The 27536-nt window shown below is 45.8% G+C and overlaps 1 protein-coding gene and 1 non-coding gene across 2 annotated transcripts in view; one reads left to right on the forward strand and one right to left on the reverse strand.

Moving 5' to 3' along the window:
- The window catches only part of LOC126280827 (uncharacterized), a 376685-nt gene that overhangs the window by 347523 nt on the left and 1626 nt on the right, over positions 1–27536 (forward strand). The window contains 5 exon segments of the mRNA XM_049979800.1: positions 3091–3267; positions 9000–9402; positions 10965–11429; positions 19872–20131; positions 24578–25001. Coding sequence (XP_049835757.1) covers positions 3091–3267; positions 9000–9402; positions 10965–11429; positions 19872–20131; positions 24578–25001 — 1729 coding nt within the window.
- Positions 23972–24046, reverse strand: Trnas-cga (transfer RNA serine (anticodon CGA)). The gene has a single exon. It is a non-coding gene; the product is annotated as a tRNA-Ser (tRNA).

A 27536-nucleotide genomic window follows, 5' to 3' on the forward strand; every position in this document is an offset into this window, starting at 1 on the left:
TTAGTTTACAAGCAGAAAATCCTTAGACCAAAATGTGAGGCTAATGGAGGTGGAAAGGGTTTGATAATTGGACATACAGTGGACAGAGTTACTACTGCAAGTGAAACAATCCTGTAACGCCATTCTTCGTAATTTTGTTACCTATAGAGATATTCAGTTGAACTACGTCTATCTCATTCAAGAACAGTCGGAAAGAAGCCCTTGGTAAGACGGTGGCTACTATGATTGGAAGGAAAATGTTTGAGGAAATGGTGCTAGTATACATCATTTCTGATAGTCGACGACTCCATTTAGGCTCCACAATGGGAATCTAATTTGTGTAACTATCTATCGAAGGATTTTCTTTTCCAAATTAAGCACTTGGATTCAGAAAACTGCAAAGAACCACATTAATTACAGCTAGGTATTCACGCGAAATTATATTATAGCAGAGGTTTATTCCGTGATGATGTTACACACTTTCAGGGGCGGTGGAGAAGGGTAAGGAACCCATGTGCGGAAACGACCGAGTCGAAAGTTAGAAACGAAAATCATTCTGATACTACTGACAATAGACCACTTCTACTGCAAGCCCTTTTCTTTCCTTATTTTTGGTGGAGGTACTATGGACCAAAACAAGAAAAAATTGTCTAGTAAATATCGGCTCTAAAAAGCCTATCTCAAGAACTAAGAAAACCTCTTCATCTTTCCTACTGTGAAACACTTCTACTACACCGGTGCCCATAACGCTTAAGATAAGCTGTTTAGAGGCAATGTTTACCAGACAAATTTTATCTGTTTTGGTCCATACTACATCATCCCAAAAGAAGGAAATCAAAGAGCTTGCAGTATAAGTGGTCTATTGTCAGAATTATCAGAATGATTTTCGCTTATACCTTTCGACTCGGAAATTTCCGCACCTGGATTCCTTACCTCAGACTGATACATTTACCCTTGTCTATCGTCCCTGAAAGCTTGTGACATCAGTACGGAATCACCCTCTATAAGTTGCCACACCAACAGGAAGGTTATGAAGTTGCTTTGAACTACTTATTGTAAACCATGGATAGTTGATGACCGCTAACAACATTAATATCTTTGTTTTCACTCCATAAGTAAAATAAATAACATATTCCCTTCAAAAATGAGTAAAAACCTTCATATTCGCGTTTTGTGAGTTTTAACTGAAGATTGACTTCACTGGGTTTTAGTTGGTTCAAATGGCTCTGAGCGCCCGCATCTCGAGGTCGTGCGGTAGCGTTCTCGCTTTCCACGCCCGGGTTCCCGAAAAAATGCTAAATTTGTTGTGGGACATCGTGGAATATTTCCACTTCAGCCCGCATATTTACATGAAGTTCCGATAGGTGGCGACACAATACTTACCCTTCAAAATGGCGTCTGTGATGGAGGTGCATAACAAGCAGAGACCTGTCACTGAGATTCTATTACTGCGAAACCAAAGCATCGCAGATATTCATAGGAGCTTTAAGAATGTCTATGGAGACATGGAAGTGAACAAAAGAGCTCTGAGGTTTTGGGCGAGGCGTGTGTCATCATGGCAGCGAGGTCGCGCGAACATGTCTGTGGGAATGTGAAAATACACTACTGGCCATTAAAATAGCTACACCATGAAGATGACGTGCTACAGAAGCGAAATTTAACGGACAGGCAGGAGATGCTGCGATATGAAAATGATTAGCTTTTCAGAGCATGCACACAAGGTTGGAGCCGGTGGCGACACCTACAACGCGCTGACATGAGGAAAGTTTCCAAGCGATTTCTCATACACAAACAGCAGTTGACCGGCGTTGCCTGGTCAAACGTGGTTGTGATGCCTCGTGTAAGGAGAAGAAATTCGTACCATGACGTTTCCGACTTTGATAAACGTTGGATTGAAGCCTATCGCGATTATCGTATAGCGACATTGCTGCTCATTTGGTCGAGATGCAATTACTGTTGGGCAGAATATGGAATCGGTGGGTTCAGGAGGGTAATACGGATCCCAACGGCCTCGTATCACTAGCAGTCGAGATGACAGGCATCTTATCCGCATGGCTGTAACGGATCGTGCAACCACGTCTCGATCCCTGAGTCAACAGATGGGGACGTTTGCAATACAACAACCATCTGCGAGAACACTACGGCGACGTTTGCAGCAGCATGGACTATCAGCTCGGAGACCATGGCTGCGGTTACCCTTGTCGCTGCATCACAGACAGGAGCGCGTATGATGGTATACTCAACGACGAACCTGAATGCACAAATGGCAAAACGTGATTTCTTCAGATGGCTCTAGGTTCTGTTTACAGCATCATGATGGTTGCATACGTGTTTGGCGACATCGCGATGAACGCACATTGGAAGCGTGTATTCGTCATCGCCATACTGGCGTATCACCCGGCGCGATGGTATGGGGTGCCATTGGTTACACGTCTCGGTCACCTCTTGTTCGCATTGACGTCACTCTGAACACTGGACGTTACATTTAAGATGTGTTACGACCCGTGTCTCTATCCTTCATTCGATCCCTGCGAAACCCTACATTTCTGCAATTTTAATGGCCAATAGTGTATAACGCTTGCCAGTCGGCCGCATATAGCTGTAACTACTGCAATGTTTGAACGGATGAACACTCTCATTCGCGGTGATAGACAGATCACAATCAAATACACCGCAGAAATGGATGTCTCTATTGGAGAAGAGCACACAAATTCATTGGACGGTTCTTCCTCATCCACCCTACAGCCCCGACCTAGCACCTTCCGACCTCGATCTGTTTGGCGCAATGAAAAATGCACTCCGTAAGAAGTAGTAGTTATATGATGGGGAGGTTACTGATGCAGCAAGGCGTTGTCTCCCGGTATGGTGCCTCAATGCGGAAATGATGTTGAGCGGAAATTATGTTGCAAAATAGGTTTTTGTAGACAAAAGTCTAGTGAATAAAATGGTGTGTTCGTATCCTGAATAAAACCATCCTGCTTAAAGAAAAACGGCGTTGCATTCCTTATTGAATGCATTTGCTGTTTTACTTAGGTGTGGTAATCCTTATGATGATTTAGTAATGCCGGTGACATGAGGCCGGTGCTGAGTTGCCCTCTGCGTGTGCGGCAGGTTTGTGCTGAGCCTCGTGGTGTCCAACCTGCTGGCCGGGCTGGTGGTGGCTCCTGCGCTGCTGGTGCAGCTGCTGCGGCCCGCGCACTGGCTGCGCCACGTGTGCGCCGGACTCACCACGCTCGCCGTCACCGCCTCCATCTTCAGCATCGTCGCCATCGCCGTCGACAGATACAGGTAGCTCCGCCTCCGTATTTATCTCCTAATGTTGTCTCGATTACTTTAATTCACAGTTATCTCAGTAGCCTACCTCTGTAGCACTTCCCCTTTTATTGTGATGTTCGATTTAGTGGTAGAGTGCAGTGCACTTATATAAACGAAAGACTATTAAATTACGTAATAGTCGTGTTTAAGATCAAAAATTAATAAACTGCAATTAATTACGATTCCAGTGATTCTCTCCGAATGGGTGCACATTCCGGTACCACCTAACACATTTTGCATACATGGTATGCATTAGTCACGCCCAAGTTCATTCCATTACGCAGGTCTTCATTTTAGGGATCCCTATTGTGGTGTCACCGCCAGACACCACACTTGCTAGTTGGTAGCCTTTAAATCGGCCGCGGTCCGTTAGTATACGTCGGACCCGCGTGTCGCCACTATCAGTGATTGCAGACCGAGCGCCGCCACAGGGCAGGTCTAGTCTACAGAGACTCCCTAGCACTCGCCCCAGTTGTACAGCCGACTTTGTTAGCGATGGTTCACTGCCTACGTAAGTTCTCATTTGCCGAGAAGATAGTTTAGCATAGCCTTCAGCTACGTCATTTGCTACGACCTAGCAAGGCACTCTTATCAGTTACTATTGATATTGTGAACTACGTACCGTCAAGAGCGACGTTCATCATTCATGGATTAAAGTTAAGTATTCCACCAACTGCGCCCGTTTTTCTAAATTCTAATTTCCTTGTCCCGTTCCAGACCTCACCCACCTGCCAGCGTGAGCTAAAAGGCGTGCCTTTCGGCCTCCTCTAGTAACACGGTGTTGTCTTTCCTGCCAACCACAAAACCTATCTCAGTCGGTAAAAACGACTTTGTAGTACGTCTGTTCATTCGTCTGTTAAGACCCCCTTTTCTCAAGAACTTCTGCAGACATCAAGTTGTAATGTATGCCAGGTACTAAGGTGTCGTCCCTTGGCGACGTAAATTTAAGTCAATAAAATCAAAGCATACAGCAACTTATGTCACGTATTTTGATATTCGCAAACGCACTCATCACGAGGCATAGGCGAATCATCTACGAACACGAAATAAAATGATCGTGTGGCACTGTTGGCCGGAAGGCCCCACCCGGGGAAGTTCGGCCGTCACACTGGGCAACTTGCGTGCCAGTGATGACAATGAAATGATGACGAGGACAGCACAGTACGCAGTCAACGAGCGGACAAAATCTCCAAGCCGCCCGAGAGTCGTACCCCCGCCCGCTGCATGGGAAGCAAGCACGTTACCACTCAGCTAAGTAGACGGACTACTTCGTACGCAATTAAGATTGTATGGAACAGTCAGGATCACGTTCTTCTCGCGTCTGCCTGGTTTTTATTTTATTCCGTATTATTAAGTTTCAGTGCAATACCTCCATGATTCCATATCTATAGACAGTAATTTCCTCTTTAGTCTTTCATTTATTTCCCATGGTTCTGCTCCATACGTTGCTATAATTTCTACAACTATTTCAAATATCCTAATCTTCATTTATGATCTGGTAAGTGCGCCCCATAAAACTCCATGTAATTGTTTACTTGCTAGTCTACCTTGGCTACAATGATTCCGAATTTCGCCTTTACTGGATCCATCTCTCTTAATCGGAGGATATCAAAACTGATCTACCCCCACCAACCGACGGTCCTTTAGCTGCGCAACACTTCAGTTGGTCCAGATGGCTGAGGAAATTTTATATTAATGTATTAATTGGCCCATTAAGTTTGTCGGCTTTTAATTGGCATATTAAGTTTGTCGGCTTGTCAATTAACTGTGCAGATCTTCCTCAATCTATACAGGAGTCTCGTAAATTAAAATTTCCATACGACCTCACAAGAAGTAGTCCACGTCAACCTACCTACCCTGTTGCATGCGAGGATAAGCAACTGTGAGACTTTGCTCTTTCCCTCAGCAGATGCGTAAGCTACACATTTGAATTGAAACCATAATAGAACTGAAATGGTAAGTTTCCGGACATGGCTTCCTACTCAGAATATTGTGCACTGACTCCCCTCTACAAATTCTAGAAGTTAGTATCGGGAATTTCCGAATATCTTGTATAAATCAATCGAAGAATATTACAGAGGTTCTCAATCTGTATTGTAATAGTACCTCAGCATCGAATGAAATGGGGGATCCTCCCTGCACATAGGTGCTTTAATCAAATGAAACTGTATAGCTGTAGAGACCTTTTTAAGTCCGTGCAGTTGTGCAAAGCTATTGCGCGAGGGTGGCATGGTCGTAAATGTATTTACCTATTGAGCTGGAGACCCCGGCTTGAATCCCAGCCTTGATATACATTTTTATTCTTAGTTTCAGTCTATCTATATATATCATAGACATTTGAGACGTGAGAAAGTCTGTGTAACCACATTGTTCCAAATTATTAAAGCACCTGTGCCTAGTTTTCACGCAACCATCAGCCATTTCGTTCGATGCCGAGATGCTGTTCCAAAACAGTTGGAGAGCGTTTGCATAGCTGTTCGAGTTTAGTGGAAATACCGTGTGGGATGAGACGTGAATGGGATTTGGAATGAGGAGGGACGTGTTCTAGGATAGTCCGTGAAGGTGTGTAAAAGCCACTGTGCCAGCCTACCTTTGTGGTTAGTGCATCTGCCTAGCGAGCAAGAGTCCCAGGCTCCAATGCTGTCCTTGGTACAAATTTTCATTCGTCTCTTCAGTATGCATGTCTAAATGACTAGTAGTGGTACAGAACACCCGCCACCAAGCCCCTTACGGTGCCTTGCGGAGTATGTATGTAGATTGGAAGGCACCACCTTACGACTTCCGTGATTGTCAGAACAAACAAGCGTCAAATATTCATCATGGGAAAAGAGTGCTTATACAAGTACTGGCATGTGATAGTTACGGATCTTCAGAGGGAAAGCAGTCGAAAAGTTCTCATAAAGTAAATCAAACGAAGAAGATATAGTGTTAACTGAATGTTAATCACGGAATTGAAGGGTTGGTGACGATTATTCGGAAGAAACAGAACCTCAAAGAGGAAAAGCGTGGCCGAAAGGTCGCCACACAGTGACTGATTGATAAATGTCAACCAACGCGCCTATTATCCCGTACAAAATTCGTACGAAGTGGCTGCGAATATTATATCATTTGCACGAGGCACTGCGGGGTGACGTCGAGAGCGAGGTTGAACGCTAGCATGGCGCAGTCTGTCTGCACGTGAATTGCCTTCTCCTCTGCGCCCCTTGACGACCAAGTCCATTGACTAAGGCTTCCAGCGAACAAGTGGTCACTGCTGATGAAGAAGCGCTTTTTCCCCAGTGGAGAAGTGCCTGATACTTTACTCTCTTACTCCTTCTTGGTGTGAGCCAGCTGACACTGGCATTTTGGCCCCTTTCAGAGCGCATAGCTCGAAACCTCCATGCACTTTTGTTCTGGTAGTTTCGGCGTCGTTTATTTAGGAAGATTCCGAACACTGTCCTATGTGAACTTCTCTCTCTAGCAGCTTGCCGGTGCCACCCTATGGCACATCGCCGTTCACAGAGATTCAGAGTTCCGACTTATCAAAAGGCTTCCCGTGAAAATGTTTCCGTGACTCTCTCTTCTAAGGGTTTAATCTCAAGGCATCAGCGGCCTGTCGGCAGCAGACAAAAGAGTCGTCTGTGGGGACACTCCGTGGTTACTGCAATAATATTGCTGATGTTATCGTACGTGGGACGTCATTTTCGTGAAATCCTAGTGTTCATGCCCGCCAAACTGCGAGAAGAGGATGAGTTCGCTGAACTCAGCATTCAGATGCAATCTCTCCCGATTGTGGCTAATTTTGTTATCTTTTGTGAACGCGTCAGCGGGCGGCCGCTCACTTCTCACTACCAGAATGAATACAATATGCCCCTTAAAATTAATCATTCACTCTCACGGATAATACTGATGTTTTGATGCATATCGGAATTTCTTAATTACTTAGACCTATCATCCGCCCCGATACCTGAGTTATCAGCGCGACGGTCAGTCAAGCAAAGGGGCCCGGATTCGATTCGCTGCTGTGTCGGAGATTTTCCCCGCTCAGGGACTGGGTGTTGTGTTGTCCTCATTATCAAATCAAATGGTTCAAATGGCTCTGAGCACTATGGGACTTAACCTCTGAGGTCATCAGTTCGCTAGAACTTAGAACTACTTAAACCTAACTAACCTACGGACATCACACACATCCATGCCAGAGGCAGGATTGGAACCTGGGACCGGAAAGGTCGCGCGGTTCCAGACTGTAGCGCCTAGAACCGCTCGGCCATTCCGGCCGGCTGTCCTCATTATCATTTCGTCGTCACCAGTGGAAGGCAACGGGAAACCACCACTGGAATGACTTCCATAGACAATTTTGGTAAACATTTTTGGAATAGTGATCAATAACGAATTATATTTTAACTAAAGTTCAGTCTTGATCACAACACTTAAATCTCAATAACATAGGTGACCGGTTTCGGTTATATTTATATAACCATCTTCAGAGCCATGGCTTCCTTGGAGGATGGTAGACGGAGTTGACTTCGTAGCAGCTGAAAAGAGCTCCGCCTACCATCCTCCAAGGAAGCCATGGGTCTGAAGATGGTTCTATAAATGAAACCGAAACCGGTCACCTATGTTACTGAGATTTAAGTGTTGTGATCAAAACTGAACTTTAGTTGTAATACTTCCCTAGATGCTCATGCAGTGGACCTCTCTGACGAGGCTTCTCCCTTGCAAGACCTGCCGTAAGGCAGAACACAAAGTTTTAGACCTATCATATCGATGGATTGATGTTGTTGTTGTGGTCGTCAGTCCTGAGACTAGCTTGATGCAGCTCGCCATGCTACTCTATCCTGTGCAAGCTTCTTCATCTCCCAGTACCTACTGCAACCTACACCCTTCTGAATCTGTTTAGTGTCTTCATTTATTGGTCTCCCTCTACGATTTTTACCCTCCACGCTGCCCTCCAATACTAAATTTGTGATCCCTTGATGCCTCAGAACATGTCCTACTAACCGATCCCTTCTTCTAGTCAAGTTGTGTCACAAACGTCTCTTCTTCCCAATCCTATTCAATACTTCCTTATTAGTTATATGATCTACCCATATGATCTTCAGCATTCTTCTGTTGCACCACGTATCGAAAGCTTCTATTCTCTTCTTGTCCAAACTATTTATCGTCCATTTTTCACTTCCGTACATGGCTACACTCCATAGAAATACTTTCAGAAACGACTTCCTGACACTTAACTCAGTACTCGACGTTAACAAATTCCGTTTTTTCAGAAACGCTTTCCTTGCCATTGCCAGTTTACATTTCATATCCTCTCTACTTCGACCATCATCACTTATTTTGCTTCCCAAATAGCACAACTTCTTTACTACTTTAAGTGTCTCATTTCCAAATCTAATTCCCTCAGCATCGCCCGACTTAATTCGACTACATTCCATTATCCTCGTTTTGCTTTTGTTGATGTTCATCTTGTATCCTCCTTTCAAGACACTATCCATTCCGTTCAACTGCTCTTTCAAGTCCTTTGCTGTCTCTGACACAATTACAATGTCATTGGTGAACCTTTCTTTTGTGTGTGCTGAATAAAAAGGAGAATGAAATACGCGGCTGGTGGCTACAGCCTGACGCGTTTAAGATGTAAAACATGTTAGAGTGAACTTTGTGCGTAACGTGAGAGGTGCAGACGTCCAGTCGGCTGACAGCCCCGTGCGTGCCGTGTTGTTGCGCAGCGCGGTGCTGAGCCCGCTGCACTACGCGATGACCATCACGCGGCGGCGCGCGCGTGGCATGATCGTGGCGGCGTGGGCGGGCGCGGCGCTGCTGGCGGCGCCGCCGGTGCTGGGCCCGCGGCCCGTGGGGCCGGGCGCGCCGCCGCTCGCCTGCGGGCCCTCGGCGCGCTCGCACGCCTTCCGGCTGGCCTACGCGCTCGCGCTCTTCACCGCCGGCTTCGCGCTGCCGCTGTGCGCCCTCTGCTGGATCTACGCGCGCATGTACAAGGCCGCGCACCGCAACAGCGAGCGCACCCGCCGGCACAGCGTCTCCACCAACCCGGGCGAGCTCGTCGGCTCCGGCGGCGGCAGCAGGGGCGGCTCCCTCGACCTGCCGCAGCCGCCGCAGCCACAGCCGCACCAGGCAGGCGACGCCAGGAAGGTGAGCGAAACACACACACACACACACACAAACACGAGGATGTTGCAAATCCTCATGTTAATTTCGATCACATCGTCAAAGTAGATTATAACTAGCGACGACATACGAGGTTAATTCAATAAATACCTGCAAACCACAAGAGTTCACAATTTACACTGATACTTTCCAGCGTCGTTACCCTGGTATCCAATGGACTTGGTCCACTTCAAACGTTCCTCATTGGCCATTAGAAAGGTGCCTCAATTATTCATGTAGCAATACACTACATATTTTAATCATAATTCCATACTCTAATAGTGCTTCCCAGGTCTATTAACACTCTGGAAAACCAAACAAACTGGTACACGTGCCATGTACAGTGTAGGGCACCAGCGAGCACGCAGATGTCCAGCAACGCGATGTGGCTTGGACTCGACTAATATGTGAGATAATTCTGGAGGGAACAGACGCCATGAATCCCGCACGGCTGTCCATAAACCCGTAAGCGTACGGGAGGGTGGAGATCTCATCTGAGTTGCACGTTGCAAGGCTTACCAAAAATGCTCAATAACGTTCATGCCGGGGCAGTTCGGTAGTCACCGGAAGTGTTTAACCTCAGAAGCAACTCTGTAGCAATTCTGAACGTGTGGGGTGTTGCATTGTCATGCTGGAACATCCTAAGTCCGTCGAAATGCACAATGGACATGGATGGAAGCAGGTGGTCAGACAGGATGCTTATGTAAGTCTCACCTACCACTCCAACCGACATGCCTCACAACATTACAGAACCTCCACTGCTGCCGATTTCAATGCTGGAGCAGCAACAAGTGTCTGCGCACCATTCAACGAAACATCATTGATATGGGCTTTCGGAGTCGAAGGCCCACTCTTGTACCCTTGACGACTGCATGACACAAAGCTTTACACCTCGCCTGGGCCGGTCAACACCGACATTGGACTCTTGATGACTGGAAACATGTTGCCTGGTAGGACGAATCTTGTTTCAAATTCTCAGAATACCTCAACTGCAAGAAATCTGCAGTCTTTTATTGGAGAACGCTCGTCTGTAGCGATCCATCAATACCCTTTCAGGTTTATTTGACGTATTCTGACTTCATTTCTCGTGACTCCACCATTATTTGCACGATCTTGTAGATTCCATGGTCCTTCGCCCATTTCCGATTCGGGACGGCGATGGTGCGGAGTAATTTCCCATATAGCAGGTGCCACCATCGCGCAGACTCAAGAAAATCAATGGAAGAACCAAAGTTTGACGCACGTTATGCGTGTCAAAACTAACTGCTTAACTAATACCTAGATTACCGAAAGACATGGGGCAACAGATCACTTTCCCCAAATTGATATGTTAACACTCCCTCACTTCTGTTTGTAGATTTCTACTCCCGCTGACTGCCAAATCCCGAGGCTCGAATTGTATGCATCTCGAAGACAGCACCATCCGCCTGTTGATCGAGCACCTCACCTACAAAGACAGTTATAGAATTCATACGACTGCCACACTTGTTGGTGCCCTTGAGAGCGCGACGCTTTCGCTTCGGCAGGAGGAGGGGTGCCGGCGGCCCGGGAAGAACCCGCCGCTGTCGCAGCTGTCGCAGACGAAGCGGCGCTGCTCCAACGCCAGCCTGTCGACGCTGCTGTTCCGCGAAGAGGGCCGCGCGGTGAAGACGGCCGCCATGGTGGTGGCGTCGTTCCTGCTCTGCTGGACGCTCTTCTTCGCGACCGTGCTGGCGGACGCGTGGGCCGCCACGTGGCAGGGCGCCGACGACGAGGACGAGGCCGAGGCGGAGGGCCCGGGTTCGGTGCCCGAGCACTGCCGCCGGCTGGCCGAGCTGCTGGCGCTCTCCTCGGGCTGCGTCACGCCCGCCATCTACGTGTTCCGCAACGAGGCGGCGCGCGCCGAGGCGCTGCGGCTGCTCCTCTGGTGGCGCCCCCTGGCCGCCGCCGCAGCCGCCGCCGCCGCCTCCGCCACCGCCGCCGTGCACCGCGTGGGCGAGCCCTGTGCCATTAAGGTGAGGACCACGAAAAGCACACAGCCGAGTAATTCCATTCAACACGTCGCGCTCTACGTAATCCCAATATCAATTGCAACTGGAGTTGTAAAGGATTCTGTAAACTACAATGAATAAGACTAGACTATTGTAGATGTCCAAGTAGCTTTGCTCAGTTAAGGAGGGTAGGGCGTCAAACGGGCCGACTTGGAGCAGGAAAGGCGCCACAGGACATTTTATTTTCTTCTCAGGATTCACACTCATAGCGGTGAAAGTGCAAAAACATAACAAAATATTTTTTTTAGATATGAAATTTCATCATTTTTTCACTCATGGCTGCATTTGTTGCTATAGGTACATTTTTCTGCACAAGTAAGAGAGATTCTTTGATAAATTTTGCACAGCATACAAATCATACTTACAGGTGTATGAAATTCTAGAATTTTCCAAATCTATTAAAAACTGTGGTAAAACTGAGATAATTAACTAAAAAATTTGATTTTTTTCTAGTCATAAAGTTTAAAACGTAACAGCTCACTCATTTTTTCATAAATTAAATATATTCTAGAGTTTCAGACACCTTTGAGTATGGTTTGTATGCCGTGAAAAATTCATCGAACCTTCTGCACCTATAGCACCTATAGCAACAAATGCAGCCAATAGTAAGTGAAAAAATGATGCAAATTCAAATCATCATCATCATCATCATCATTTAAGACTGATTATGCCTTTCAGCGTTCAGTCTGGAGTATAGCCCCCCTTGTAAAATTCCTCCATGATCTCCTATTCAGTGCTAACATTGGTGCCTCTTCTGATGATAAACCTATTACTTCAAAATCGTTCTTAACCGAATCCAGGTACCTTCTCCTTGGTCTGCCCCGACTCCTCCTACCCTCTACTGCTGAACCCACGAGTATCTTGGGTAGCCTTGTTTCTCCCATGCGTGTAACATGACCCCACCATCTAAGCCTGTTCGCCCTGACTGCTACATCTATAGAGTTCACTCCCAGTTTTTCTTTGATTTCCTCATTGTGGACACCCTCCTGCCATTGTTCCCATCTACTAGTACCTGCAATCCTAGCTACTTTCATATCCGTAACCTCAACCTTCCTGATAAGGTAACCTGAATCCACCCAGCTTTCGCTCCCATACAACAAAGTTGGTCGAAAGATTGAACGGTGCACAGATAACTTAGTCTTGGTACTGACTTCCTTCTTGCAGAATAGAGTAGATCGTGGCTGAGCGCTCACTGCATTAGCTTTGCTACACCTCGCTTCCAGTTCTTTCACTATGTTGTCATCCCGTGAGAATATGCATCCTAAGTACTTGAAACCGTCCACCTGTTCTAACTTTGTTCCTCCTATTTGGCACTCAATCCGTTTATATTTCTTTCCCACTGACATTACTTTCGTTTTGGAGATGCTAATATTCATACTATAGTCCTTACATTTCTGATCTAGCTCTGAAATATTACTTTGCAAACTTTCAATCGAATCTGCCATCACAACTAAGTCATCCGCATATGCAAGACTGCTTATTTTGTGTTCACATGTCTTGATCTCACCCAGCCAGTCTATTGTTTTCAACATATGATCCATAAACAATATGAACAACAGTGGAGACAGGTTGCAGCCTTGTCTTACCCCTGAAACTACTCTGAACCATGAACTCAATTTACCGTCAACTCTAACTGCTGCCTGACTATCCATATAAAGACCTTTAATTGCTTGCAAAAGTTTGCCTCCTATTCCATAATCTCGTAGAACAGACAATAACTTCCTCCTAGGAACCCGGTCATATGCCTTTTCTAGATCTATAAAGCATAGATACAATTCCCTGTTCCACTCATAACACTTCTCCATTATTTGCCGTAAGCTAAAGATGTGGTCCTGACAACCTCTAAGAGGCCTAAACCCACACTGATTTTCATCCAATTGGTCCTCAACTAATACTCGCACTTTCCTTTCAACAATACCTGAGAAGATTTTACCCACAACGCTGATTAAAGAGATACCTCTGTAGTTGTTACAATCTTTTCTGTTTCCATGTTTAAAGATTGTTGTGATTACTGCTTTTGTCCAGTCTGATGGAACCTGTCCCGACTCCCATGCCATTTCAATTATCCTGTGTAGCCATTTAAGACCTGACATTCCACTGTATTTGATGAGTTCCGACTTAATTTCATCCACCCCAGCTGCTTTATTGCACTGCAATCTATTGACCATGTTCTCCACTTCCTCAAATGTGATCCTATTTCCATCATTATTCCTATGCCATTCTACCTCTAAATCTGAAACATTACTGATCGTATTTTCACCTACATTAAACAACTCTTCAAAATATTCCCTCCATCTGCCCAAGGCATCCACAGGATTTACCAGCAGTTTTCCTGACCTGTCCAAAATACTTGTCATTTCCTTCTTACCTCCCTTTCGAAGACTACTATTTATACTCCAGAATGGTTTTCCAGCAGCTTGACCCAAAGTCTCCAACCTGTTTCCAAAGTCTTCCAAGATTTCTTCTTGGATGCTGCAATTATCTGTTTGGCTTTGTTTCTTTCTTCAACATAACTTTCTCTGTCTACCTGAGTTCTAGTATGTAACCATTTTTGATACTCCTTCTTTTTCCTTTTACAGGGTGCCTTGACTGTGTCATTCCACCAAGTCAAGGCAGCCTGTAAAAGGAAAAAGAAGGTGTATCAAAAATGGCTACATACTAGAACTCAGGTAGACAGAGAAAGTTATGTTGAAGAAAGAAACAAAAAAATTATTTTGTTACGTTTTTGAACTTCCGCTGCTACGAGTGTGAACCCTGAATCCTTTCTGGTCACACTGACAAAGTTTTATGAATTTACTTGTAAAAGTATAGACAGTGGAAATTAACATGTCCTGTGGCGCCTCTCCTGCTCCAAGTCGGCCCGTTTGACGTCCTACCCCCCTTAAGGTACTAACCGAGTTATCTGTACGTTAGGTGCGTTGCATAATTATTGGACGTTGCCTCATACCCATCGCATCCTTCATGTATGCGATTTGTCTCATGCTAGATTCTCTTAAAAACCGTAAGAGGTAGTCTAAAAACTAAGTGGTGATACATAAACTCAAAAATATATCAAACGTCACTTCAATACTTCGCTTCGTAGAGGTCACAGTTCGTAGTAGTTGAAAGAAAGTCATCGAGTAAAACAGTAGTGATTTCTGGCCTCCTCCAAGGTAGTGTTATAGACCCTTTGCTGTTCCTTATCAATATAAACGACTTGGGAGATACTCTGACCAAGCGTCTCAGGTTGTTTGCAGATGAGTCAGTCGTTTATCGACCAGTAAAGTCATCAGAAGATCAAAACGAATTGCAAAATGTTGTAGAAAAAGTATCTTTATGATGCGAAATTTGGCAACTGACCCTAAATAACTAAAAGTGAGAGGCCATTCACATAACTGCTAAAGGAAATCCGTTAAACTTCGGTTACACGGTAAATCAGTCAAATCTACAGGCCGTAATTTCAGCTAAATAACCAGGAAATACAATACAGGGCTGACGGCACCCTAGGTCATGGGGTGTATATAAAGACAACACACACTAATCTGTATTTGCACGCAGACAGCTGCCACCACCCTACACAGAGGAATGGGGTACTTAAAACTCTAGTACATAGGGCGCGCACTATCTCTGACACAGAGAGTCTACCCCAGGAATTGGAACATCTGAGAACTGTGTTTCGAAAGAATGGGTACTCAGAGTGGCAGATCCAACGTGCTCTCCGCCCAACCACTGCAGCACAACCTGTTGAGATGGATGAAGTCACGAGGGAGGAGGTAGGCACTGCATTTATTCCATACACAGGCGCACTCTCGGGGAAAATCGCCCGCATTCTGAAGAAACACCGTGTCAGAACTGTGTTTTGTCCTCCGAATAAAACTCGTGCACTGGTGGGGAGCGCCAAAGATGACCTCGGTTTGAGGAAGGCCGGCGTGTACCAGATTCCGTGTCAATGTGGCAAGTCGTATATTGGTCAGACGATGCGTACCGTCGAGGATCGATGCCGTGAACACCAGAGGCACACTCGACTGATGTATCCGAGCAAGTCGGCGGTCGCTGAACATTGTTTGTCGGAAAATCACGCTATGGAGTATGACCGCACGAGGATTCTGGTACAGACGTCGAGATACTGGGACAGCGTTGTTAGAGAGGCTATCGAAATTCGCACCAATGACGACCTCATAAACCGTGACTGTAGCTATAATCTTAGCAAGGCTTGGGAACCAGCGCTTGGGTTAATCAAGAGCAAATCGAGCAAACGCATAGTTGTGACGACCACGGCGGACAGAGCCATCACACCGACGTCATCTCAGACGCCGTCGCAATCTGTTCCACCGCGCTACTGTGGCGCGGGGCGCGGACGGCGGAGGGAAGGCGCCGCGGGCGGAGGGTATTTAAATCGGCCGCCGCCGCGACCGAACCCAGTTCCCCCTGAGCAGCCAAAGCGTACGGATCTCCGTGCCGGCACGTTCACAGGAGCTCAGTCCGTCAGTTCACCTGATGATGGCGACATGTTTGATCGCCGAAATATTGTGCCCGTTGGACACTATAGACCGGCAGTACACCCGTGGATATTTTGATTACCATCCTTGTTATTCATAAACAATCTTCGCATTTATCAGTGATAACAGGAGAATATTGCCTTTGAAAATAATCAAGAACGTTCTATTGAATACAAAATATCAGCAATAATTACATACGTATTTTTTAAGTTTGTGCATGTAAGCTGCACTTGCATCACTAGGAACTGCTTGGGTTACATAAAAGCTCCCAGTTTCTCCCTTACACGTTCATTTACGTTTCTTTCCCTACCGATGTTAAAAACACTACCGCTAATCTTACCATTTACTTTGCCACGTATGTAGTGATCCAAAACTATTGAAGCACAGTTTCGGGCCGGCCGCGATGGCCTAGCGGTTCTAGGCGCGCAGTCGGGAACCGCGCGACAGCTACGGTCGGATGTTCGAATCCTGCCTCGGGCATGGATGTGTGTGATGTCTTTAGGTTAGTTAGGTTTAAGTAGTTCTAAGTTCTAGGGGACTGATGACCACAGCTGTTAAGTCCCATAGTGCTCAGAGCCATTTCAACCACAGTTTCGGTAGAGCGCAACTCTAATTGCAATGAATGTATCTATTCCAAATCATTTCCTTAATATCAAAAATGTTTTGTTCATCATAACCTAAACGCTACATAATAAAAGTTGGTTCTTATTGCCGTAACCGACCCTTTTGCCCTCTACGTAAAATCGCCTGAAATTATCCGTTCATTCCTCTGCCGAACTTTTAACATATACACGGTGTCCCAGAAGGACCATTTAACGTTCAGAGACATGACTGAAACATCATTTGCAGTAAAAATGTCTAGTACACATTAGCTCTAAAACGCATACCCTATGTGTTACGAGCACTTTTCCGTCTTTGATACTCTGAAACAAATCGCTTCTACTAAAAGTTCTTTGCTTTCCATCTTTTGAGAAGAAGTAGCATGAGCCAAAGCAATAAAAAATGCCTGGCAAACATCGGACCTTAAATGCATATCTTAAGAGCTATGAGTACGTGTTTATCTGAAGAAATCTGCTTCACATAGCTCTTACGGTATGCTCTTTACAGCGCATATTTCCCAGACATTTTTGTTTAGAATGACAGTACCTAACTTATTCCTAAATATTCACCATTCTTCCGCGGACACCCTGTAATTATTTTCAACGTTACACACTTCCGTATGCAGGCCGCGTAGGAAAGTAGATGTAGGAATACACGAAACTTGAGACAAATTACATGACGTAGGGCTCCGCGGATTTACTAGGAAACGTTTGTTATCCGACCTGGAATAACCCTCTGCACTGCTACACTGGAGCCTGGACCCGCGACACTGGGTTCTCCAACATCACTGATAAGGGGCAGTCAAATGAAAACGAGACAGATGGAAAAAAGTAAATAAATTGTTTATTATTTCAAGACAAATCGTCGTAACTGTTAATACATATTTCCTCCTGTGAGATAAGACGGTCTCTGCCTTCACGGAATTTTTTTTTTTTTTGGTGTGTTCCGACGGTGCCACGGTTGTATCCAGGCGTACATCCTTTCGTCCAAACAAATCGACGCACTCGAATACCTTTCTTCAGGGCTCCAAAAATGTGAAAATCGCATGGGAAGAGATCGAGACTTACCGGAGAGAGTGGCTTCCCAGCGAAACTTCTGCAGTGTAATCGGAGTAACCTTTGCAACAAGGGGGGCGGCATTATTCTGCAGCAGAATGATGCCGTCCGTCAACATATCTGGGCGTTTGGACTCTTCGTGAAGTGAGAACTGTCTAAGTACCTCTGTGCGTTAATTGTGGAGACGTGTTGCAGAAAGCCAATGAGGAGCGGGCCTTGCACTCAGACGTAAAGCTCATCATGACTTTCCTGGAGCTGGCGTGCCTACTTTTTCAACTACGTTGGGACAATTAATTGGAACGTCCTTACAGACCCTCCATTTAGCCTCGATCTCCCCATGCGATTTTCATATTTTTGGAGGACTTGCTTCGGAGGAAGAGGAGAACGCATGGGTACAATCGTGTTTCCGTAGGCAATCGCAAACAGATTCACATGAAGGCACTCACCACTTTACCCACTGTGGGACACACATTTTAAGAGTTAAGTCGATTACTTTCGAAATGATAACCAGTTTACTTACTTCTTTCAGTCTCTTGTTTCCGTTTGATTGACCATTATACAAATGATCTGTAGCAGTTTAACTGTGTATAGCTATTGATCACTGAAGTACACTCACTCGCGATCTGAAACACTTAATAATAAATCCTGCCTAGTCATGAAATGTGGGGTGTCAAGGAAAACTGCTTTCTCGGATCGCTAGACAAACAATTCAGACAAATCATATTAATGCGTTTTATTACGAAAAGTAAATGACAGTACTTCACTTTCAAAATTACATAGATGTGTCGCAAGCAAAGGGCGACATAAGAAATAAACAAGGTTCTTCAGTATAGAAATGCTAATACAAGTGAAGTAATACAATTGACGCTTCTATTCAGGTCGCTAGTCTTCAGCTTTTCTTCCACTGAGCCACAACTAGTCTCTTATCTTCTCTTCGCATAGAGGCCGCTGTTGTCGCGTTGTCGTCCTGGAGAGGGGCGATCAGCCGGCCGCTGTGGCCGAGCGGCTCTAGACGCTTCAGTCCGGAACCGCGCTGCTGCTACGGTCGCAGGTTCGAATCCTGCCTAGGGCATGGATGTGTTTGGTATCCTTAGGTTAGTTAGGTTTAAGCAGTTCTAAGTCTAGGGGACTGATGACCTTAGATGTTAAGTCCCATAGTGCTCAGAGCCATTTGAACCATTTTTTTTACAGGGGTCGGTCAGTGTGCAGTTGGCTGACAGCTTGTCACAGCCATCTCTGCGATATCGTTCACGACTAGCGTGCCCCCGCTTGACTTTACGCCGTAACACTTAACATTCTTAAACTTCTGCTCCCGTCACCCTGACACACACTTCTTTTAAAATTTAAACTCCACCAAAAAGATTCGCTACTCATAATCTACACCTGTGTGGGCTACTGGCTGCGTCCCAATTTTGCTGGTTCCAAAACAGCTCCTTCACCAGCTCCGGAACAAATCCATGTAATTGTATTACCATTCATGCCTTTCAGCCAGTCAGCCTCATATGCAGAGTTCAAGCGTTTTCATTCAATATCCCGCTGCTCCTATAGCATATCCCAGTAAATTATTGTTTCCTGCCACTGTTTTTCAAAACTTTTTTTCCACCAAAAACTGAGAAACACGAACGTAACGGGAAACTCACTGTTTCTTATGTCAGCTTAGTGTGGCCTAGTCGTAACCGCTTTACAAGGATTACACAGTGACCAGTCCAGCATATGAGCCGGCCGTTGTGGCCGAGCGGTTCTAGGCGCTTCAGTCCGGAACCGCGCTGTTTCTACGGTCGCAGGTTCGAATCCTGCCTCGGGCATGTGTAATGTCCTTAGACTAGTTAGGTTTAAGTAGTTCTAAGTTCTAGGGGACTGATGACCTCAGATGTTAAGTCCCATAGTGCTCAGAGCCCTTTTTAACCATTTTAGACAGTATATAAAGACTGAATAGTATCCTTGCACGCTGGACAGCCGTCTCCAGCTCTACCGTCCACACTAGCAAAAGGATGTGCACACGGTCCTGTCCAATACATTTTAAAGCAGATAAAATAGACTTTAAATGCAGTATGTTGGATCACATATCCCACTCAACACAGTAAGCGTTTCCGCTGTTGTTTCTCTACACTCTGTAGTGCGAAACGGTGCTTGCGACGAAGTGGTGGACACACACACACACACACACACACACACACACACACACACACACACACACATAGAGAGAGAGAGAGAGAGAGAGAGAGAGAGAGAGAGAGAGATAGAGAACTGGAGCTGGCCGTTGGTCCTTGCAGGCCGGAACGGGCGCCACACTGGGCTCCTCCCAGGAGGGCTACACGCTGCGCCGCCAGTCGCTGTCCTTCTGCGACAGCATCTCCGTGCAGAGCTTCCAGATACCTGCAGCTGCGGCCGCTTCCGGGGAGTGCCGGCACTGCACTGAGGCGCTGCACGCCACTGCGGACTTCATCGCCACGTACGAGGTCATCGAAAGCCCGGGCGACGAAATCGAGGACAGAAAGGTATGTGGGAACGATAATCTCAGTTGAATTCTGACGTTGTAAGTAGCTGCACGTATACTAACAGGTTAATGTGCTGCCATGTATCAGCTCCGTTGTTGACTAAATATTTCAAAAATGTTACCTACCAAAAATTTTACTTGGTCGGTCAGAGTCCTACTTTTCTACTGCAAGATCTTTGGTTCTGTATTTTTGGAGACTATAGTATGCCCATGGACGTATACAAGAAAAAATTACCGATGATTACGGGCTCTAAAGTACGTACCTTGAGAGCTATCATAGAAGAGTGGAGATGAATAAGTGTCCATAGCTCTTAAATAAATGCAGGTTAGCTCTCATGTTTTATAGACATATTGATTCTCTTCGTCCATATTAGCACCTCTGAAACTTGCATACCCAGAAATGTTACCAACAACAGTTCCGGTACATGTATTCCATTGTTAGATGTGTGAGAACGGTTTTTGGTGAAAATTTTCGACTCGGTCATTTCCGAACCAGGATCCCTTACCTCAGTTTGATACATGTACCCTTCTACATCAACCCTGAAAACTTATAAGATGGCCAGTCGCGGTGGTCTAGCGGTTCTAGGTGCGCAGTCCGGAACCGCGCGACTGCTACGGTCGCAGGTTCGCATCCTGCCTCGGGCATGGATATGTGTGATGTCCTTAGGTTAGTTAGGTTTAAGTAGTTCTAAGTTCTAGGGGACTGATGACCACAGTAGTTAAGTCCCATAGTGCTCAGAGCCATTTGAACTTATAAGATTATAGCGAAATCGTGCTGTATATCTTCAGTAGAGAAAATAATTTTGATTCCAGATGCTTTTGTAGGTCTATCACAGACAGCAAAGGATTTGGGCAATTGATCGGTAAGGATAGTGTCTAGAGAAGATGAACATTATCAAAAGTAAAATAAGGCTAATGGAATACAGTCGAATTAACTCAGGTGATAGTTAAGGGACTAGATTAGGAAATGAGACACTAGAAATTGCAGACGAGTTTAGCTATTTGGTGATTAAAATAACTAAAAATGGTTCAGATGGCTCTGAGCACTATGAGACTTAACTTCTGTGGTCATCAGTTCCCTAGAACTTAGAACTACTTAAACCTATCTAACCTAAGGACATCACACACATCCATGCCCGAGGAAGGGTTCGAACCTGCGACCGTAGTGGTCACGCGGTTCCAGACTGAAGCGCCTTTAACCGCACGGCCACACCGGCCGGCAGTAAAATAACTGATGATTGTCGAGAAAAGTGGACATAAAATGGAAACTGACAACAGCATCAACACGCATGAAACAAAGAGAAATTTTGTAGCATCTAATACAAAATGGAGTGGTCGGGATTCATTTCTAAATCTATTCCTTTGCAATGTATCCTTGGACGAAGTGAAACGTTGACGTCAAATAGTTCAGAGAAGAAGACACCAGAAAGTTTTCAAATGCGGTGCTACAGAATAATGCTGAACATTAGAGAGATAGATCTAGTAAAAAGTAGGGAGGTGCTTAATCAGACTGGGAAGAATGAAAATGTATGGGACAACATGACTGGAAAAATGGATTAGTTAATAGGACACACCACGAGGCATCAAGGAATCGTTAGTTTGGCTATGCAGTGGAGTGTGGTGTGCTAAAATTATAGAGTGAGACCAAGACTTGACTGCAGTGAACAGATTCAAATGCACGTAGATTGCAGCAGTTATGTTGAGATGCAGAGACCTGTACAAGGTAGACAAGCACGGAGAACTGCATCTTATATTCTGACAGGATTTCTGCAACGGTCCGATTTACCAGAATATTTTATAAAATGAGGCCACTATTTCAGTAACTACTTAACAATTTGAAAAAAAAATGAACTTACTTAGCTTATTTGGATGTGGCAGAAATACATGTGCGTTTAGAAAATACATAACGTTTGCTACAAATAGACAAAAAAGCTGCAAACACAAACAAATAGAAACCCAATGTCACGCAAATGCGCAATGAATTAACTGAAACAATGCGTGGGAATAAAGGGAAACAACTATACCCAACGATCGCATTTGATATACGTATGACACTCAGTAAGGGTGAAAGACCAAAAACGAAGAACTGGGATTAAAAAGGGTGTAAGACAGGGATGCACTCTTCCGTCCCTACTGTTCAATCTAAACATTGAAGAAGGACTGAAAGGAAATAAAAGAAACGTTCAAGAGTGGAATTTTAATTCAAGGTACAAGGATATCAGTGATAAGATTCTCTGGGACATTGCTACCCTCAGTGAAAGTAAAGAGGAATTACATGATCTGCTGAATCGAATGGAACAGTGTACAGGGTACACAACATGAACTGAGAGAAAATCGAAGAAAGGTGAAAGTAATGAATAGTAGCATAAATGAGAACAGCGAGAAACTTAACACCAGAACTAAAGATCACGAAGTAGATGAAGTTAAGAAATTCTGCTACCTAGACACCAATATAACCCATGACGGAAGGAGCAAGGAGGAAATAAAGTACACACTAGCACTGGCAAAAAGAGGATTCCTGGAGAAAAGAAGTCTACTAGTATCAAACATAGGCCTTAATTTGAGGAATAAATTTATGAGAATGTAGGTTTGGAGCACAGTATTATACGGTAGTGAAATATGGAGTGTGGGAAACCTGAAACAGAAGAGAATCGAAGCATTTAGATGCGATGCTACAGGAGAATGTTCAAAATTAGGTGTACTGATAAGGGAAGTAATATAGAGGTTCTCTGTCGAAGTGGAGAGAAAAGGAAGGTATGGTGTAAGTAGGCTGTTTAGGTTTTTATGCTGGTAACGCCACGTAGCGCTCTGTATGAAAATCACTGACTGGGCTGTGTGCAGTGTGTGGCTGGTTGGCATTGTTGCAATTTGCTATTGCAGTGTTCGGCAGCTGGATGTTAACAGCACGTAGCGTTGCGCGGTTGGAGGTGAGCCGCCAGCAGTAGTGGATGTGGGGGGAGAGATGGCGGAGTTTTGAGAGCGGACGATCTGGACGTGTGTCCATCAGAGACAGTAAATTTGTAAGACTGGATGTCATGAACTGATATATATATATATATATATATATATATATATATATATATATATATATATATCAGTTCATGACAATATATATATATATATATATTGTGACTTTTGAACACTATTAAGGTAGACACATTGTTTGTCCTTTATCAAAATCTTTTATTTGCTAACTGTGTCTATCAGTAGTTAGTCCCATCATTACTTATAATCTTTTATTTAGATGGCAGTAGTGGCGCTCGCTCTATTGCAGCAATTCAAGTAACGAAGATTTTTGTGAGGTAAATGATTCATGAATGGTATAGGTTATTGTTAGTCAGGGCCATTCTTTTGTAGGGATTATTGGTCAGTTTGCGTTGCTCTAAAAACATTGTGTGTCAGTTTAGTGATGATCAGAATAATTAAAGAGCGAAATGTCTGAGTACGTTCAGTTCTGCTCAGGTGTTTGGAAATCAAATAACGTAAGAGGTTTATCAGCACAGTAATTCATTAATTTTTCTAAGAGGACGTTTCAATGGGAACAATGAGAAGAAGAATAGAGAGGATGATACGACATCTGTTAAGACGTCACAGAACTACTTTCATTGCACTGGAGGGAGCGTGTAGAGGGTAAAAACCGCAGAGCAAGGTAGAGATTGGAATACATTCAGTAAGTGAATGAGGTCGAAGACGGAAGACGTGGCAGGTCACATCAAACCAGACAGAAAGACTGGTGAGTCGAAAAGGTTACCAGAGTTCGGCTATAACGAAGCGTCATCAAAACCTGTATGTTGTCACGAAAGTAAAATGACAAATCCTCATCTCAGACTAAATAAAATCATAATAATTTGAAACTTCCTGGCAGATTAAAACTGTATGCCGGACCGAGACTTGAACTCGGGACCTTTGCCTTTCGCGGGCAAGTGCTCTACCAACTGAGCTACCCAAGCACGACTCGCGCCCCGACGGGGCGTGTGTCATGCTTGGGTAGCTCAGTTGGTAGAGCACTTGCCCGCGAAAGGCAAAGGGCCCTAGTTCGAGTCTCGGTCCGTCACACAGTTTTAATCTGCTAGGAAGTTTCATATCAGCACACTCTCCGCTGCAGAGTGCAAATCTCATTCGTAATAATTTACTGTATGTGATGATGACTCAGTGTAATCGAATGTGGTTCAATGTCATGACTGCACCAAAGGCGAACAAGAGATTTGTGAATAAACCAAAAATGTTTAAAATGGATCACGAGCTCCAGTTACAATGCAGGACTTCAGTGAAAGCCATTGAAGAAATAATATACCCTATAACGATTAGAAAGGGCCAGGCGGTTACCCCGATCTCTGCCTGTCAGGGTCGCACTTCGGCGTCGCACTCGCCGCAGCGGAGTGGTGCTGCGGGCGTCGCCTCCCAGCAGCAGCAGCAGCAGCAGCAGCAGCAGGCGTTGCCGGCGGCAGAGTCGACGACGCCGTCCGGCAGGGCAGACGTGAGGGGCGGCCGGTCGCGGCGCGAGAGCGTCACGTTCCGGCTGGCGTTCCTGCCGGCGCGCCGGTGCCAGGCGTGCGTGCGCCAGAACTCGGACTCGTCGTCGGGCAGCGGCCACCCGCTGCTCAGGGACGGGCCCGGCGGCACGATGGCCGCCGAGACGGACCCGCCCGCGCTCGCCGTCGCCTCGTCGGCCTCGTCGGCGGCGGCGCAGCGGCGGCAGCGGCTGAGGCTGGCGCGCGCCGGCACCGGCAGCTCGGGCGACGAGTTCACCGGCAGCGACGCCGACACGCCGCGGCACGCCGCGCTGCTCGGCCCCGGAGCCACCGACGCCGGCGCCGCCGACCTCATCGAGATGGGCGACCACACGGCCGCCACCGCGCTGCAGCTCTACAAGCCGCTGCCGCGGTCCGCGCCCACCTTCTTCCAGGTGATGCTCCGACGTCTTATCTCTAACAAAGTGGCCAGCGATCCACATGTGACAAGACATTTATGTACTACCCGAACTGCATGGATAAACACACGTACTAGGCTGGCTTAATTACTTTACTTTCTTATGTCTATAGGGCTACGATTACCCAGCCGTTACCATGCTGCAAGGTATCACTGTTGCTAAGACTGATGGACGATTCAGGACGACTTGTGCACCTACATAGTTCCCTGTATTAATAGCAAATTCGTCTATAGCTTTACAGACTGCAGGGCGAATACGAGTTCTCCTCCTACAATAACGTGGCCTTTGAAGTCAGTGTTGTGGCACGTCAACAGCTTCTTTCTTGTCCAGGCACAAATCGTCGAGTTTGCATCTCTAGCAACAGATTCGACAGGCCAGGAGGTGTTTCATGTCTTGGGCAGCACAACAATCGCACTTGTCATCCATTGGGGCTACCCCTGTTATGTGGTTCAGGGTCCTCCAGGTTTTGCAGTCTGTTGTGGAACTCCCAGGCATTGCTGGTGGACAGTCAGGTAGTGGCTCCTCAATGGCTGTGTTTAGGAATCTTTTACGGAATCTCAGTCATCCAGGCTCGCACTCAGTACTAAAGAGAGAATATCAAACATCGATGGCTTGTCTGAGCCTCTCTGTGAATTCATGAATGTTTGTTGGGAGCTGGGACTCGCAAGACCAGCGGCTCTATGAAACTTTCGCAGGGGCGTGGGTTTCATACATCCTATTGTGGTTTGACACATTTTGTCAAGGCTCATGTGGACCTTCTTCAAGTGGGTTTATCTGGTCCATACTGGGCAAGGAAGGAAAGTCCAAGAGAGCATGATCAAAGTGGGAAAGCTGAAAATAGATCAGAGTACCGCCATCCACAGGAAACAGTATCCACAAAAATTATCGCCAATTTATCTACCACTGGAAACCAATCTACAAAGTTACATAGCAATGTGTAACAACAATTGGGGTTGTGGGCAGTAATATATGACAGGTTGGTGGATTTAGCATACCCCATGCACGACGTAGAATGCATACTACCAGTTATTCGACAGACACAAAATCAGAAATGCTCCATCAGCATTCACAGCTTTAATCGTTGAGACTCTAATACAGTGCCTAATGGCCCCAAGTAAAACACACCAGGCAGTCATGGCTACGTCAGCAAAACACAAGACAGTGTGCCAGCCTTGCAGCAGATGAGGACGCCAAGGCAGCTCCGAGCTGTCTCAGCAAAGTGCAGGAGACACCTCAGTGTTTGCCATTCCACAGGCGCAGGTGTAGAAGAGTAGGCTGCTTCCTCAGAGAATCGGGCATTCAGTGCACTGGCTCTAAAAACAAGTCCCCCTGGAGATGAGCATAGGCCAACTGGAACCATGCTGGAGACAGGCCGAGGTGTATGGCGCTAGTTCGACCTGAGGCAGTATCAGATCTAGCAGTAGACCATAGACCAGGAGAAAGCGGAGATACTGGCTATATGTAATAGCACATTGGGTCATTGACTGATGCACAGTATGTGTAAGTTTCAATAGCAGTCGCCGGCCGGAGTGGCCTAGCGGTTCTATGAGCTTCAGTCTGGAACCGCGCGACTGCTACGGTCGCAGGTTCGAATCCTGCCTCGGGCATGGATGTGTGAAGTCCTTAGTTTAGTTAGGTTTAAGTAGTTCTAAGTTATAGGGGACTGATGACGTCAGCTGTGAAGTCCCATAGCGCTCAGGGCCATTTGAACCAAGACAATAGCAGTCAAGTTGGTGCTAGGTCTGGCCAGGGAGTATTCGTGGCAGATTTTTGCAGCTTTGTTGTGACCATGCCACACCTTTAGACATATAAGGACCGAGGCGGTGGAACACCACGCCGTGCCTGAGGTATTTCAGCTCTACTGCGGCAGACTATGAAGACTGGTATCTTGCACCACACTGCTCTGGTAACGAAATTTCACAGGTTTTTGCCTGGCCTGCCTGGCCACAGGTTTTAATTTCTGTTTGAAGAGGTTTTGACGTGACAAAGGAATGAGTATGTTCGGAGAGTGTGGTCACTCTTTATAGAGTCATGTGTGTCTCGTGATTTGCATGTCTTGTCAGTCCGAAAAAAGATACCACATAACTTATATCTGGAGTATCAGAGGACTGTACTAACTCTGGAATAAGAAAGAGTCATCCAGTTGTTCTGAAGGACTTCCAAGTTTGTTGGCTGTGAGCCGTTGCTAACAGAGAACCCAAGAGACAATAATTTGCCACTGAATACACGCCACAATTGTGCCATCACGTTGCTATGATGGAGCCTTACAGACAAATGTCATCTAAGCCACTCTGATGTACTTTGACACAGCACGTATTCATTCAAAGATTTACAAACCCTTTGCTGCCTTGATAGGATTGAGTCTGTGCAGTAGCACATCGCGAGTACATCTACTGCGCAAATTGTATAAACTGTATTCCAGAAACGAAGCAAGAAAGTTGAGATTTAGTGTATTATCACTGATATAGTTACGGGAGAGCAGAAGCCGTATACCAAATGTACTTCAGTTGT

This window comes from Schistocerca gregaria, chromosome 1 (genome assembly GCF_023897955.1).
Source record: "Schistocerca gregaria isolate iqSchGreg1 chromosome 1, iqSchGreg1.2, whole genome shotgun sequence".
NCBI classification, from domain to species: domain Eukaryota; kingdom Metazoa; phylum Arthropoda; class Insecta; order Orthoptera; family Acrididae; genus Schistocerca; species Schistocerca gregaria.